The sequence below is a fragment of the Copadichromis virginalis genome, linkage group LG18, assembly GCF_057382275.1.
Source record: "Copadichromis virginalis isolate Kocher_CV1m ecotype Utaka linkage group LG18, C_Virginalis_male_GT1.1, whole genome shotgun sequence".
Taxonomy (NCBI): Eukaryota; Metazoa; Chordata; class Actinopteri; order Cichliformes; family Cichlidae; genus Copadichromis; species Copadichromis virginalis.
The window spans coordinates 24,225,262-24,240,130 of record NC_140635.1 but is presented as its reverse complement, the minus strand read 5'-3'; the positions used below and the strand labels follow the sequence as shown (position 1 = coordinate 24,240,130).

The 14,869-nt window shown below is 41.0% G+C and overlaps 2 protein-coding genes across 3 annotated transcripts in view; one reads left to right on the top strand and one right to left on the bottom strand.

Moving 5' to 3' along the window:
- clstn2a (calsyntenin 2a) overlaps positions 1–1,804 on the bottom strand; it is a 158,948-nt gene extending 157,144 nt beyond the window's left edge. The window contains exon 1 of the mRNA XM_085438434.1: positions 1,607–1,804. Within this exon, the coding sequence (XP_085294560.1) occupies positions 1,607–1,679 (73 nt within the window). The 5' untranslated portion in view covers positions 1,680–1,804. The remainder of the gene's footprint in view (positions 1–1,606) is intronic.
- Positions 1,805–3,899: 2,095 nt separating this feature from the next.
- On the top strand, positions 3,900–14,401 carry nmnat3 (nicotinamide nucleotide adenylyltransferase 3). Of its 2 annotated transcripts, XM_085438269.1 has the most exons (5): positions 3,902–3,982; positions 6,974–7,119; positions 9,313–9,496; positions 11,427–11,488; positions 13,702–14,401. In XM_085438269.1, the coding sequence occupies exons 2-5, from the start codon at positions 7,008–7,010 to the stop codon at positions 14,115–14,117; spliced, it is 774 nt and encodes a 257-aa protein (XP_085294395.1). In that variant the 5' UTR covers positions 3,902–3,982; positions 6,974–7,007; the 3' UTR covers positions 14,118–14,401. The 2 variants fall into 2 exon arrangements, with proteins under 2 accessions (XP_085294396.1, XP_085294395.1); XM_085438270.1 differs by lacking the exon at positions 11,427–11,488 and having other exon boundaries at positions 3,900–3,982; positions 13,702–14,129.
- Positions 14,402–14,869: the final 468 nt, after the last annotated feature.

Here is a 14,869-nt window from a genome sequence, read left to right as displayed (position 1 = left end):
CAAACTAACTTGTTTTAACATTGGGCTCTTATCAAACTTAATGAGCTCTTTAGGACAACCCATTCTTTCACAATTTGATGAGAAATTTGATGTATGTGATTTTCCACACCTGCAGCAAAGGGACTGAAAACACCTGAATTCAAAGACTAAGAGCTTTTCTCCAAATAATGTAGCAAAAGCTACACGGGTTGATATTAAAATGTATTTGTATGGGCATTCCCTAAGATAAAATTTACTGATTATAGATTCTTGCTCGCACGAGTGTCTGTTCCATTGTCTACTTTGCATTGAAGATTTGTTGGCAGAAGTGTGCAATAAAGTGATATGAACTGCTGACACTTCACTTCCCAAAGGTTCAAGATTGTGTGACAACAACTCCTTTCAAACCTTTTACTTTTTTTCCTCACATGCATTTGTGAAATTATGGTGTTAAAGCATGAAAAAAAGAAAAGAGAGCTACGACCCAAGCATGCACTGCATAGTCACCACTGACTGACGGATTTACTATATACGTAGCAATCAAAGCCAAGTTCACACATTTTATACTCACCTTTGAAAACTTAATGAGTCTTTGAAGTCTCTACAGAAAACAGTCAATTCTCTCAACTTAATCTAAACCTAGTTAGCGTTCCCTCTGGCTCCAGGCCATATGGAGGTCTTTTATAAACAAGAAAAATAATGATAATGTTTGGTTGAGCGCAGACAGCCAGTCAGCCCAGCACTCTCACTCCAGAGACCCAATTAATACAACTGTAAACCAATGCTGCCCTTCATAGGCAACAACAGCCAGAACTGTGTGTGTGTGTGTGTGTGTGTGTGTGTGTGTGTGTGTGTGTGTGTGTGTGTGTGTGTGTGTGTGTGTGTGTGTGTGAGAGAGAGAGAGAGAGGGAGAGAGCCGGAGAAAGAGAGATGGAGAAAGATGTGAGTATCACAGGGTGAAGACGTGATGGAATACAGCATCCCAACCATGCCACTGCCATAAATGTCATGTTTGTCCTGCATTTCAAAGGCATCCAGGCCAAGTACAGTTGTTGAGAACAGAGGAGGTTATGTGAAGACCAGTTCAACAGCATGCAAACACCTGTAAAATGTAACTGAAGTCATGTCTGATACAACACAATAATAAACATTTTTTAGATTAAATGTTCTTTTAGAATGAAAAATTGAATGAATGTTAAGGCTTTCTTTGTACAAAAACACACATTTGAAGAGTTATAAAAGCAAACGATTAGGCAAATTCATTAGCCATAAATTAAAATTATCATAAGTGACCCCCTGATGCTAACGTTGTGGTTTCATGTAAACACATTTCTCTTTTAAATTACTCAACGCTGGAAACTTCCAATTAACTGAACACCTGCCACAGTAACTGACAGCCAAGACAGGAAACCTCAGCTAACCACTGGCCAATAATTCATAAGAAAAAAATCATTTAAATGCAGCTTAACTTCAAGACAGCTTAACCTGACTGCGAAGTTCTTCGACGGACGGCTGTCGCTCGCATTGCAAACTTGTGCAACTCAAACGCAAAAAAGAGGGCAAAGATTTTCGAAACCAAGTTTTTTTTCTCACGCTTTCTAATTTTTTTTTTCCTTTTTGTTCCTACCTTTTCCACCGAGCGCGCAGGAGTGGCCCCAGATAAGCCAAAACAGCAGAAATGGGACCCCGAGTGTGTGCATGTTTGTCGAGCCGTGAAGGAGATGTCTCTGCGTCCTGTCCTCTTCCAAATATCCTCGCTCACCTCCCGAGCGCGTGGATGTTCTCAGCTGGCCGGCCGCGCGACAGATAGTCGGCAGGTCGAGAGACAGTCAGTGTTAATGTAAGCAAAGAGGGAGAGAGAGGCTGGCGTTTAAATAGCGTCAACGCACCAACACTTCCGGGAGTTTCTTTTCAAAATAGAATAAAGCAACCGACTGTAAAGGTTGAAGCATTTCAAATACTACAACAGCATTGTAATTACATGGAGTAGAAATTCTTTTTTAGACAACATTTCCTTTATTGCACGGATCTAAAAATAGATTTGCGAAAATTTTGAAAAATTGCACGCTTTTATGTTGAAAAAAAACCCAGTTTGGCTTTTATTTGACAAACTTGACAAAACAAAATGTTTCTCAGAGAGAAGGAGCAGGAGATGTGAAGGGAGGGATGCAGGGAGGATCTGTCTGAGAAGAGTGTCAATGTGTTAGTATTTTAGTGTCAAGACGGGGTGAGGATTGATAATGAAACCCCTGGAGCAATCTGCCAGTGACTAATGCAATGTAAATGTAACATCATGTTTCCAGGCTCACTGGAGTGTCAGTTGCCACACCTTGCTGCTGACCATTTAAGTGTTTAGATTAGTGAGCAACCACGAGCATCTTTGAGTGAGGTCATTAGCAGTTACCCTCCCTTAATCATCTCAGTTATCTTAGATATGCTACATCTGGGAAATGTATGTTAATTAAGAAGTAAAGTGAGCTATAATCGAATGAAGCAGCTGCCACAGTGAGATGTTTTTCCAGCTGTATCCTCCTAACAAGAGCCTCTGAAGAGCACAGCTATACTCCCCCTCACAGATTTGAGTCTTTCACTTTCCACCCCGTGGCAGAATCACTGGTTTTCTGCGAGGACCACATGTTCTTCAATTACACCCCCCCCCCCCCCCCCACACACACACACACACATATATTCCTGCTTCCTCTTCTGCTGGGTGTGGGTGTGTGTTCTGGGGATTAGAGGGAGCAAGAGAGAGAAGGCAGACCTCAGGAGAGTTAAGAGGATAACAAAGACAGAAAACACACGCATACAAGTCCAAGAAGGGCACATGCGATTACTTACACACACATGCTCCTGACTGGCTGTTTCCATGGCTAATGGGAGCTAAGTCACAGCGGAGCAGTGACAAGGGGAAAGATGGTGTGCAGGCTGTCTTTCTAATTGCAGTGAAGCCATCAGGTCAGCAATTATTTAGTATAGGGAAAGGGAGAAAATCACTGTGGCATCACTAAAAGACTGCTTCTTGTGTTATTGACAAATACTCATTTTAATCTTAATGTTTCAAACAAAGTAGGTTGGATTAATTTCCTTTTTTCCCGTTTATGAGCAGTCATGGCATAATCTAGCAGTGATAAACTGTTCAATAGTTTATCAACAGTTTATCACTGCTAGATTATTCATGTAACTGAAAGAAAACAGTTTCATTCATTAGGGGACTGGATTCTCACTGCGATATCTTAATTTTTACCTCAAACAGCAATAAATATAAGATCAGTGATAACTTCCATCCATTTGTGTGAACACGAACACATCTGAAAGCCTCCATTGTTGGTTTTAACTGACACACACTGCTCCCTATATGAAACTGGTGCAGTTGTCCCCACAGGAAAGGGCTTGCTCTATTTTTATAGTGATATATAACAATGGCTCGCTAAATGCCATGTCACTTCTTTGAAAGCTTACATTCTTTTAAAGTTATTCTCGTACCTCCGCTACAAAGCAGAGTTATTGGAAAAGGGATTTGTGGCCATTTTTGTAATCAGTTGCAGGTTGCTCTACAGACAGTCAGTTAGTGTTGTACAGTGCTCTCCCCTTTCATCTGACAAGCAGTTTACAACAATAGAATGAAAGGTTACCTGGAGCTCATAGGTGTTTGATGCTGCACTGCTGTAAAGGTCAGCTTCTAATTGTAAGGTGTTCTGGGAAGATGCCGTCATTGCCCACAGATGCAGCAGCACTGAGCGCAAAAAAAGTAACACTGCTCTTTAATGTGCATCTAATAAATGAAAAGGCACCGTTATTACGTTTAATTACAAAGACTTGTTAACAACTTGCACGTACTTCAGTACCACGGAGAGCTCCGTCGCTGTAACCTTCATCCACCAGGGGTCGCACTTCAGCCAGGTTTTATCTGCGGAACCTTCAAACAAGCGCCTCTCCAAACACGGGAAGGGGGGAGTGGTATCAGTGTGACACACTCGCCAAATGTCAACAATGTGAAAAGAAGGTAATGAAACGAACTATCGCTACTGCCTTTAATCACTGTGTGGATTGTATCACGCCTGCTTGACTGTGCTCTGTTTTAACTGATTAATCGCGTTACGCCTGGTTTATTAGTCCGCTAAGCTGGCGACTGTTAGCTGCCTGCTCAATGTCAAGGTGGACTGTCACAGCTTCCTCAAATGTTGATGGCGTTTTGACTTACTTCATTAACTTCATTATGTTACAATCTATGACATATACGTTATTCTGCCTTAAAAACATCATTAGAAACTTAGATTTAAAAAGGGGCGTATTTTGCCTTGCCAGTAGATGTGAGTTGTAGAGTATTCACAGAAAAACACACTTTAGGGTTGGAGTGAGCGTGTGAGATCCTGCTTGCATAGCTTTATTTAAGGTTGATATTGTAGAAATGCGTGCAAGTGTACTAACTGTGAAAATGAATTTGCCAGATGACCTAGAAGAGTCTGATTACTCTGTCAGAGTGAGGCAGGGTGTAGTAAGTGTCCACATCCAAACTAAAAGCTTTCTGCAAAGAGGAAGTTGTTTCAAAAGCTTCTTTTTCTTTCAACATGGTTGTTGTTCATACGCAAAATTACAATTACTGGTTAAATACATCAATTTATATGGTGCACGTTTAACTAAACGTATCTAAACAAGCTAAACAATCCCTGACATGTCTTAATATAAGCGCAGTAAGGAGAGAACATTTAGAAGAATTGAACATGATTTAGTGAAATAGAGAAATAATTTTGTTTCGCCATTAATTTGCAATTAGAATCAGGTGACCCAGCATGGCAGAAAATAATCCTAGCAGGACACGATTTAGGATAGGACACACCGGATGTGTAGATGCTGGTTGTGGTGAAGATGAGGATGAAGGCTTGGCTGAGTGTCTGAGTGACTTGGGTGAGGTGAGGATGGGTATGAGGTAGGTCGCGTGGAAGTGATGTAAAGAATAGAAGAGCAGCCGAGCACCTAGGAAAGCAGGCAGATGAGTGATTACGGAGCTCATTGCACAGGCTGTACTGTAGTTATAAAATATAAAGTTTATATTATTTTACAGAAAAAAATGTTTGTTTTTTAAACCATCGACACACTATTTTAAAAACAGGCATTTGTATAGTAGATAGTGGAAAAATAAAACACAGGATGTGCCTCAACCTCCTGTGTTTGCATTTTGTATCCCCTACTGCCTCATTTGGCGTCCTCATTGGTGCCCTCCTGGGTACACACAGACCACAGAAGAGGAGAGTGAGAAGAGCAGATGAAGCTAAGACTTTTCTTGGAAGTGAGGGACTGGCTGATAAGTGACGTTGAGCATTTCTGGTTACCTGTGTTTAGCGAGTTTCCATGGAGAGGAATTTTTCTTCTATGTCCCTGCTTGGATACGCAGCGCCTGAGACCGTACTACCTCAGGAGGATTCATCCAGACTGCTGCTGTTTGGCCTTTTCTGGTTTGCACTGAACTGGAGATTGTTATTCATGGATTTATTTGGATTACTGTAATTCATTGTTCACTTGTACTCAAGTCACACTGTTGCTGAACAGCTGTACTGTACCCCATTAAATTCAGAGTATATTTTAAGATTCTGGTTCTGACTTTTAGAGCTCTTCCTGGACAAGCACCAGCTCGCATCAGTAAACATTTACACCCATTCATCCCCAGTGGGTCCCTGAGGTCATGTGATTAGGGCCTAGTTGTTGTGCATCATACAAGGCTGAAAACTAAATGAGATGGAGATTTTGCTACAGTGGCCCCCTAGACAATGGAAATCTTTCCCTCTGACCTGATCTATGGACTCAGTGATCGCCTTCAAGAAACTACTAAAAACTCATCTTTTTAGACTTGCTTTTTTATTTTTATGTATTTTTTTGATCTTTGATCTTTGTCGCAAAAGATGATACAGATAATACATTCTACTGACTTGCTTACTAAAAGTAAAAAATCCACACTCTACTTCACATCTTCAAGCCGTCCTGTGAACAGCTGCTGGAGGCTTTGGCCACCGGGCCTTATGTTTGAAATCTCTGGGCTCAGGAAATCTGTGATTCTAAATTAGGTGTAGATGTGAATGTGAGCGTATCCCTGAAACAAACTGGCAGCCTGTCGAGGCTCCAACCCAACCCTGAATTGGGTAAGCAAAAAAAACAAAAAAAGGATTTTAGTGTTATCACTGACGGTGCGTTTTTGTGTAGGCACAGATAGAGTGGTGCATACCTTTGTGGTATCAGGCAAGCCCAAAATCCAGAAGGATTGCTATTTGCTTCTATGCTGCCAACAACTGTGGCCAGAGGCATTTTGTTGTCTTTGTACATTCATCCTACTCATGTAAGCGCTTCAAACACTCAATCAAGGATAGAGTCATTACTCTTTTCATTGTCAAAGGTTGAGTTCAGTATGACCTCATAAAACCATTTTTTGACCTTTTACTTAAGAATTAATTTCCTAATTATGAGCAATTTCACACAGATGCCTATTAGAATGAAATCCCAAACTAATAACATTTTAGATCTAAATGTTGAGATAAACTACTCACTGAACTTTGGTCAAGAAAGTTAATTTAAAGTGAAATAAATGTTGGCTGGATTCCTGGCAGAGTGAGTGGTGAGTTGGCTGAGCAGTGGCTGGTGTTAATTTCCCTTTGGGCTCTTTACACACACAAACACGGACAGTAAAACAAAACTGCACTGTAGCTGTTTACTTCGTCCGGTGCTCAGCCTCAGAAAAACACCGCATCCTTTATTCTTTTCGGTGTTTCTGGAAGTGGATTTGGTGTCCCATTGACAAATTGTTAGAAGATCGGAACCTGAGTTTATTTTTTTCTTCTCTGGGGTTAGACTGTGCTCATCTGTGTGTGTGGTGTTAATCTCTTTTTATATTACATGCAGAGGTTTCCAGAAGAGGACTGTTTCTCATTGCTGTCTTCCTTGAATCTCGTCGTCTTCTGTCCCATCACGTGACTCTGGCTAATACTCTGTTTCACTTTCCTCTAAGGTTCTTTGACTGCGGTGTGAGAGGTTAAACCAAGATGGCCGCCCGCCGTGTCCCACTAGTCTTGTTAGCCTGCGGCTCGTTTAATCCAATCACCAACCAGCACATGAGGCTGTTCGAGCTGGCCAGAGACCACATGCACAGCACAGGTCAGATACAGACAACGCTACATCCCCGTATCATTTGTGTATCGCTGTATCGTTTGACTTTAAAGAAAACCAGCCTCTGTAAGATCTCCTCCATAAAGCCCACTGATTAATAGACTTTGTAGTTACAACTAATCAAGCAATGAGTAATAGTTATCCAGCCTCTCTGAAGGACTTTCAAAGTTTTTCTTTGGACACTGACTGCTTTTTCACTCACTCAGTCCAGTCCCTGTACCTGCCCAATTTCAGAGGAATGTTTTTTGATTGTTAAACCTCTTCACTCAAGAGCCACCCACTCACGTGCCTTTAGGTACGTTGTTAATAGCCTGTTGCAAAACAGATCATTTGTTTTCATTTTCTTAACTGATTCTACAAAGAATGCCAAATGTAACTGTTAGACAGACCTAAAATACTATGTTTGCAACAAGGTGGTTCCCAAAAGAGCAAGTAGCTGTAAAGTTGGCATATGGTGTGTATGGTGTCCTTAAGAAATATGAGGAAACTGGACAAGTGGAGCCCAGACCCACACATGTCAGGCCTAAAAACTACAGCAGATGAACAGTATCTGAAAATCGTGTCCTTAAGGAATAAGTATAGCAGGACCTGAGAGATGCACCTGACCCTTCAGTTGATCCATCTACTGTTCATGATAAAGCCCCATCAGAAATGGTCTCAGCAGAAGGGTGACTGTCAAAAAGTAAAAATTGATGGAATTATAAACATCTGGATAGCGTCTAATTGGCGACCGCTTTGTTTCTTTTTCCCAAAAATCACCGGCAAATCAGTAAAAGCATACCTGCATAGAGAAACACGTTGGAACACTATCAGTCATGGATTGGCCTCCCCAGAGCCCGGACCTCAACGTTACTGAAGCAGTGTGGGATCATCTTGACAGAAAACAGAGCAAAAGTCAGTCAGAATCCAAAGAATAGCTTATAGTTCTTCGGGAAACCAGGGGAACTATTCCTGAAGACTGCTTAAAGAAATTGCAAAGAAACCTGCCTAAGAGAGTTCAGGCTGTGTTGAAGAATAAAAGTGTTCATACGAAACATTGACTCTGAAGCTCATCAGACTTGTACCAACTGTTTGTGCCTAATATGCTGCATTTCCATGTATAATCTATGTATTTCAATAAATCCCTGAAACAATTTCCTAGCAAAATATAAAGGAATGAGGGGTGGCTCAAGACTTTTGCACAGTACTATATATATGTGATGTATTACAACCCAACTATGCCACTTTTCAGAGCTCTTTAAACTAGCTCATTGTTTATCACTTGTGGCCTTTAAATCTACTGTTTGATTGAGTGTCGCCCTGTCATTTGTCTTGTTCCTTGCCGCCGTGGCAACCAATCCCTGATAAAACTCCCTACGACCTTTCTAGCGCTAAAGAGCAGACATGCAAACTTTAAGACTAGCTGGAGAAGAGAGAGCTGAATACCTATGTCAAGTTGCCATAAACACAACTCCAAACGAATGCTAATGTGCTCTGTGTCTGCCGCAAGCAAAATTAGGCTCTTTTTTTTTTTCCAGCAGGCAATGGAGGTCTTTTGCCCCCTAGTGGCCAAAAAAAAAAGATCAATTGCTGCATCTTTTAAGACCCCAGTATGAAGAATCCCATACAATCATACAAACAATGCTAATATATGGCCGTCTCCGTGATTTGGAGGCTCTTGTGTGGAAAACGCTTAGTCACCCTAAGCTTTATGTTCTGATCTGCTCTGCCACACAATCCCAGCTTCAGCAGACACAGCGTCCTTATATAAATTCAGGACATTTACATCGTAAAGATGCTCTGAACACAGTGCAGCATTTCAACATGCAGGAACATTAATGCTCTTACAGTTTTCCCTTCGACCCCCTTACCTATAAGGCATCAGCTGACTAGCTTGAGGTTGACATTCAGAAATCACAGTAGACGTTTTTCCTCCTGTGTCTGATTGTTTCCAACTTCGTCAGCTAAATAAACACACCTTTTTCTAAAATTGATGACATAGTATGATTTGAGACACCTTGTCACGATCACCCACCTTTCTCACTCCGTTATAAAGAGATTAATTGTCTTATTTGTCCTCAAATGTGAGATCTGATGAACCATTAATTGTATCAACGCCACTATCTCTGTTATACATGACAGCTGCATTTCTTTTTCGCTGTCGTGACCCAGTTAAACTCTGTTAATCTTCTCTCCCCTCAGGCCAGTACCAAGTGGTGGGTGGCATTGTGTCCCCAGTGAGTGACAGCTATGGAAAGCAAGGCCTAGTACTGGCTAAGCATCGTGTTGCTATGGCAGAGCTGGCGCTTCAGAGCTCCAACTGGGTCACAGTTGATGAATGGGAGAGCCAGCAGCCAGACTGGACGGAGACAGTGGTCACTATGAGGTATAAACCATCTTTACTGCTGGAGATTAGTTTTAAAATAAAATTTAAAAAAATCTTGCGATATTGTGCAAGAAAGTGAATGGTTGAAACAGTTTTTCTTTCTCTTTCCTGTCACCCTTTATGAACACACCTCACAGACAATTACATGCACAGTCAGTAAGTCCCTGGCAATTCGATGGTTAATCAGAAACATTGAACTGGTTGAAACATTGTGTTGTGTATTTCCAGTCAAATAATATATCTCCTGTCATAATAACTGCATTCTATAGCTAGAGAGTCTCATATCATGTCATATGTATGATTTTTTTTTTTTTTTTATGTGCAAGAAGATCAGATCATCCTAGTCTTACCAGCAGAGTTCGCAGGGATCCACTGTCCTTTGCTGCCCCTCTGTGAGCCCTTTATCATGCAAGCTTGTGCTGTTTATGTAAGAGTGCCACCAGGTTTCCTGCCTAATTTATGGTTTTAGTCTCTTGGGGGCTGCTAGACTAGACTGGATCCATATCAGGTCTGTTTTTTTTCATGGGGTGAAATTAGGACCACGGGCTGTTAAATTCATTGGCCAACTGGGAACGGTTTAGTGGCAAAAGGCTGCCTGAGCGATGAATATGTTTGAAGAGAGGTGCTGCACTGAGCGAAAGGATAGGAAAGAGGCCCCACTGAGTATTTGCTCGCTCACTAACACACAAGTTAACTGGACAGAATTTTCATATTTATTTGACCCAAGAGAACCATCCATCCATCCATCCATCTGTTCTTTTCTGCTTATCCAATTTAGGATGGGGGAGGGGGGGTGGCGTTAGCCTACCGTAGGTGTGAGCAACTTCTTGACCAGGATTGAGGCTGGTCATCCAAACCAGTTTCATCTTATCTGATGGTGACAGTCCAGATCTTTTCCCAGACTTTGGCAAAGTGCTGTTCCACCTAAATAACTTGTACTTGGGTACAGTTGTTTGAACTGATGCTCTTGAATCTACATTTATGTAGAAATGACTCCTAGAGACCTTCTCAACTTGTGTAAATCTACAACTCTCTTTCATCAATCTTCACTGAATTCATTGGAATTTCCAATTGTTCTGAGTATTGGTTAATCAAATTAGTAAATTAATTAGTTAATCAATAAATCCCATTATGTTTGTAACTAGAAACCAGTTTTAGTCAATTGTGATGACCAACGAGAAGTTAATAGCCCTTGTCAAGTTAATAGACACTGCAAAGCCTTTATTAAATGTATGTATATATTTGAGCCTGTGTGTATAATTTTGACTTTTTGTAGACTAGAGAAAATTCAGAGTTGTGGACCCAGTTCTTGTGTTTTTTAAGTCATTAAAGAAGTATGGTGTACAATCGTTCCACCCTGGTAAAAGAACAGTTCAGAGGAATTATTAAATTGAAATTCATGCCCACAATGAGTGGATAGTAACTTCTGACCACACCTGACACTTATACGCACACGCCCAGTTGTGTCTCATTCTTGCTGTAAGCCATGTTTGCTGATCAAGCCATGAAGTGGACTGTTGTCATGAGTCTGTGAGCAGGCCACGTCACACATTATTCAACGCACACACACACGCACACACTTTTACATACAGAACAACTTTAAGAAGCTTTGAAAACAGTGAAGGTTTTCATCTCTTTTAAAGGCTTTTCTATAAGTCGTGGCTATTTTTCCTTTTTCTAATCACTTCAGTAAAGCTTTATTGACATGTTTAGACTGAACAGTGGATTACCTCAGCACATGCATGAACAGTAAGTTACTGCACAAAGCAGGAATGATGCACTGCACATGATCAAAACAACAGAAAAACTGAGGACAAAGAGGAAATGGTTGGATTCACAAACACAAATGAAAGAAAACTGCATGTATTACCACATAACTGTTTAAAAAACAAAGTATCAGTATCTTTTCTTTTTTTCCTTTGGTTGTCAGGTATCATTACAGGCGTATTCTGAAGGAGTATGAGCGGAGCGTGGGAATGCACAACAACTCGAGTAAGAGTCTCTTTTTGTTCAGCTTAGAAACTCTTGACTACAGAGTGTTATCAGGATTTTTAGAGGTATTTATATGATGTTTTTATTATCACAAAACATGCACATTTTAAAGACAGCCGCAGAAAATGAAAGCTTGTCCCTTTATGGCTCCTCACTCTACAGTGAAAATAGCATGAGAAAAAGCTGTTTTTATGGGCCAGCATGGCTGCCCAAGTCAAGTATGTGGTACGACTCTTGTTTGTGCTGTTGTTGGTCAGTCAACCAGCTGCAGAGAAGAGCAGGTGCACAGTCGAGGTCTTGGAGGACTGCACAGGAGCGCATCTCAGATCTCTTCCCCCCTCTTTCCGACTGAAATCTTGTGTGTGGACTAACACATTTGTGGGACCATAAAACCAACATAACGTGTTCCCCGTAGGTTGAGCATGCAACCTCTTCAACCTCTGGTAGACTACTTTCAGTTCCAATACATTTGCATGGGTCACCTGGTGGGAGGCAGCCTGTTCTCCAGACAGTGAGGTCCCATTTGGACTAAGTGTTGTCACTCTCAGACAGACAGTCAAGCATTTGCATATAATTACCACGTAATTTAGTCTACATCAATGAGTACGACTTGTCTGCAACACTCTTCGCAATAGGGGACTCGATTTGATGGTTGTATTGTGGTTATTTTCCTATGTCATTTTGCAGTTAGATTGCCATCGGGCAGCAACTGGGGAGGGGTTCAGATCGATTAAGTCCTTGCATGTGAGAAAGCTACTATTGCTCCTTCATTCAAGACTTTTCTAAATGAATTTGTGTTTAATTGGATTTTTTGTGTATGCGGATTGGTGATTTTTGGCGATTTATCACAGTTAACTGCCAAATTGTCAAAATAGATTGCATCTAATTGTGAACTTGGGCCCATCCAGTTACAAACGGATAGCAGTCTTATTGCTGTTTTATTGCCGTCTTGACGAACCAAAGTTGCTTTGAAAGATGGCAGTAGACTGTGAGTAGTTGCAGACCTGGTCCTCGTCTTCAGGGCAACCAAGATCACAAGTTCATTGCACCTAACTGCAATAAATCTGGCCATGCTGCATTCTCCCACTACTGTTTTCACTAGTGTTGCTGTAGTATTAATGATTCGTAGACTCTTCCACCGTCAGCTCAAAGTGAAACTTGTAGTATTTTTGAAGAGTGAAACATTCATGTCAGCCCTCTGCGTCAGCTGGGCTTTGTGTTCTTCTGTTAAACAGGAAGATGTTGAATTTTTTATTGTCAGTCTGTTAGTATGCTGACTTTGCTTAGAAATGGAGATCGATCTTATAAATGAAAGCTAGCCAATTAGAATTCTTAGCCCATTTTCATAGATTAACTTTGATTTATAACGGTGCATTTACAGGGATGCCTTCTGGGGTTTACTGCTTTTGCACACCGCTTTATATAAAGATGACACATTTTGTGAGAAACAAAAAATAAAAATGAACACAGAAACTCGTGATATCTAATAGAAAAAAAGCCTGCTGCTTCAGTCTCCTTTTTACTGCAGTTTATCGGGGTTATGTAAACCTTCTAAGTTTTTAATGTGAAAGCTGAATTCCTAGAATAATTAGTCTTGTTATAATTTTCTTAAGCCTCGAGCGATATGAATATCTAAGTTGTGTAATTTGTGGAACAAGTCCGTTTTAGTCATGTTGTGCATTTTATTTGCCCTGTCCAGGCGCAAAATGTTCACTTTCTTTTTCTTTGATATTCACATCACTGGTGCCTTCAATTTTTACATTTTGCTTCCTATTAGTGTGTGGACTCTTCGAGGAGGCAGTTCAGTAAAGTACTTTTTTTTTTCTTTTTTTAAGCTTGGTTGTGGACTAGGCAGTTGGCAGGAACCCACTGAACTCTGTCCCTGTATTCAAAAAGAGGAGCACATGAGGATTGTGTCACTCTTTGCTGTTGTGATTGCTCAGAAAGAGGACTGGCATATCCAGCTGCAGGACAACATATTACCAATAGTGCTGGAAGATGATTAAAATTGTGTAGATGGATATAAAAACAATGAATTTGGAGGGGTTGAAATAGACCCTTGCATATTTTAAGCCATCTCTGGAGGGAAAATAAACTAAGTTTGTTATATTTGTCACACCGTGTTTTATCGTTGTTTTTGTTTTATCATTAAAAACTGGTTAGAAAGTGTGTAAATAGTCATCTTCTCTGTTTTATTCTGCCACCCCACTCAGATCTGTCTCCCCAGCTGAAGCTTCTGTGTGGTGCAGATTTCCTAGACACCTTCAAGATCCCCGGCTTGTGGCGGGACGACCACGTCGAGGAGCTGGTCGGGCATTTTGGCCTCGTCTGCGTCAGTCGAGGGGAGCTGCAGCCCGAGCGGGCCGTGCACGAGTCGGACCTGCTGTCCTACCGCAGGCACAACATTTTCCACGTGAGGGAGTGGGTGAAGAACGAGACGAGCGCCACGGAGGTCCGCCGGGCACTGAGACGGGGTCTGAGTGTGAAGTACTTGCTTCCAGACTCTGTGATAGAATATATTCACCGGCACAACCTTTACACAGAAGACAGCGAGATGAGAAATAAGAGCGCGGTGCTGAGGCCGCTCGTTAAGCAGGCACAAGAGCCGGTAAAGAGTCTAGACGACTGATGGAGCCCTCGAAGGGTGAATTCACTCACAGATGAGTGCTTGTCTTCAGGGAATGGAAGCTCTGTTGGCCTAAGTGTGTTTTCCAGGCATCACTTTAACTTTTTTTCTTTTTTTTAGTAAGAAGCATCCAAACACAGACATGGTGTTTTCAGAAGTGATGCAAATACTGAGCCACATCTTCATCCTACATTTTTTCCTAGAGATTTTTCACCATTCAGTGTTTTTACTCATTGGACTTGATGGCAGTTCTATTCATTCAAATAAATATTTTTTGTATTCCCTCATGACTATTTTATTTTTCTATGCTTTCGTCAGCCCAAGTCCCACAAACACACACGCGACAAAAAAAGGCTGTAAAATGACTGCTGGGGTTTTTATTTATTTAAAACATTTAAAAAGACTTTTATATTGAAGTCTTATTTCCCATCTATGTGCCAGATGTTTATATAGTTCACAAACATTTGTTGACATAGAGACAGATACACTCACTTTAACAAAGAAAGTCAAGACAATTCAATTATATGAAAAAAAAATTTTTTTTTAAACGCAAGTTCAGACACAAAAGAAAAGAAATCATGAATAAAGTATGATGTGCATCACATATCACAAGAATACACTTTGATTCACGGCTGTTCAGCTGCTCATTAATGTAAATATCTTATTACACGACAGCTACATGATGCATTTAGGCATGTAGAATAAGACGTGTAAGAACATCTTCATTGATCCCAGAGGGAAAGTCGCATGTCTGC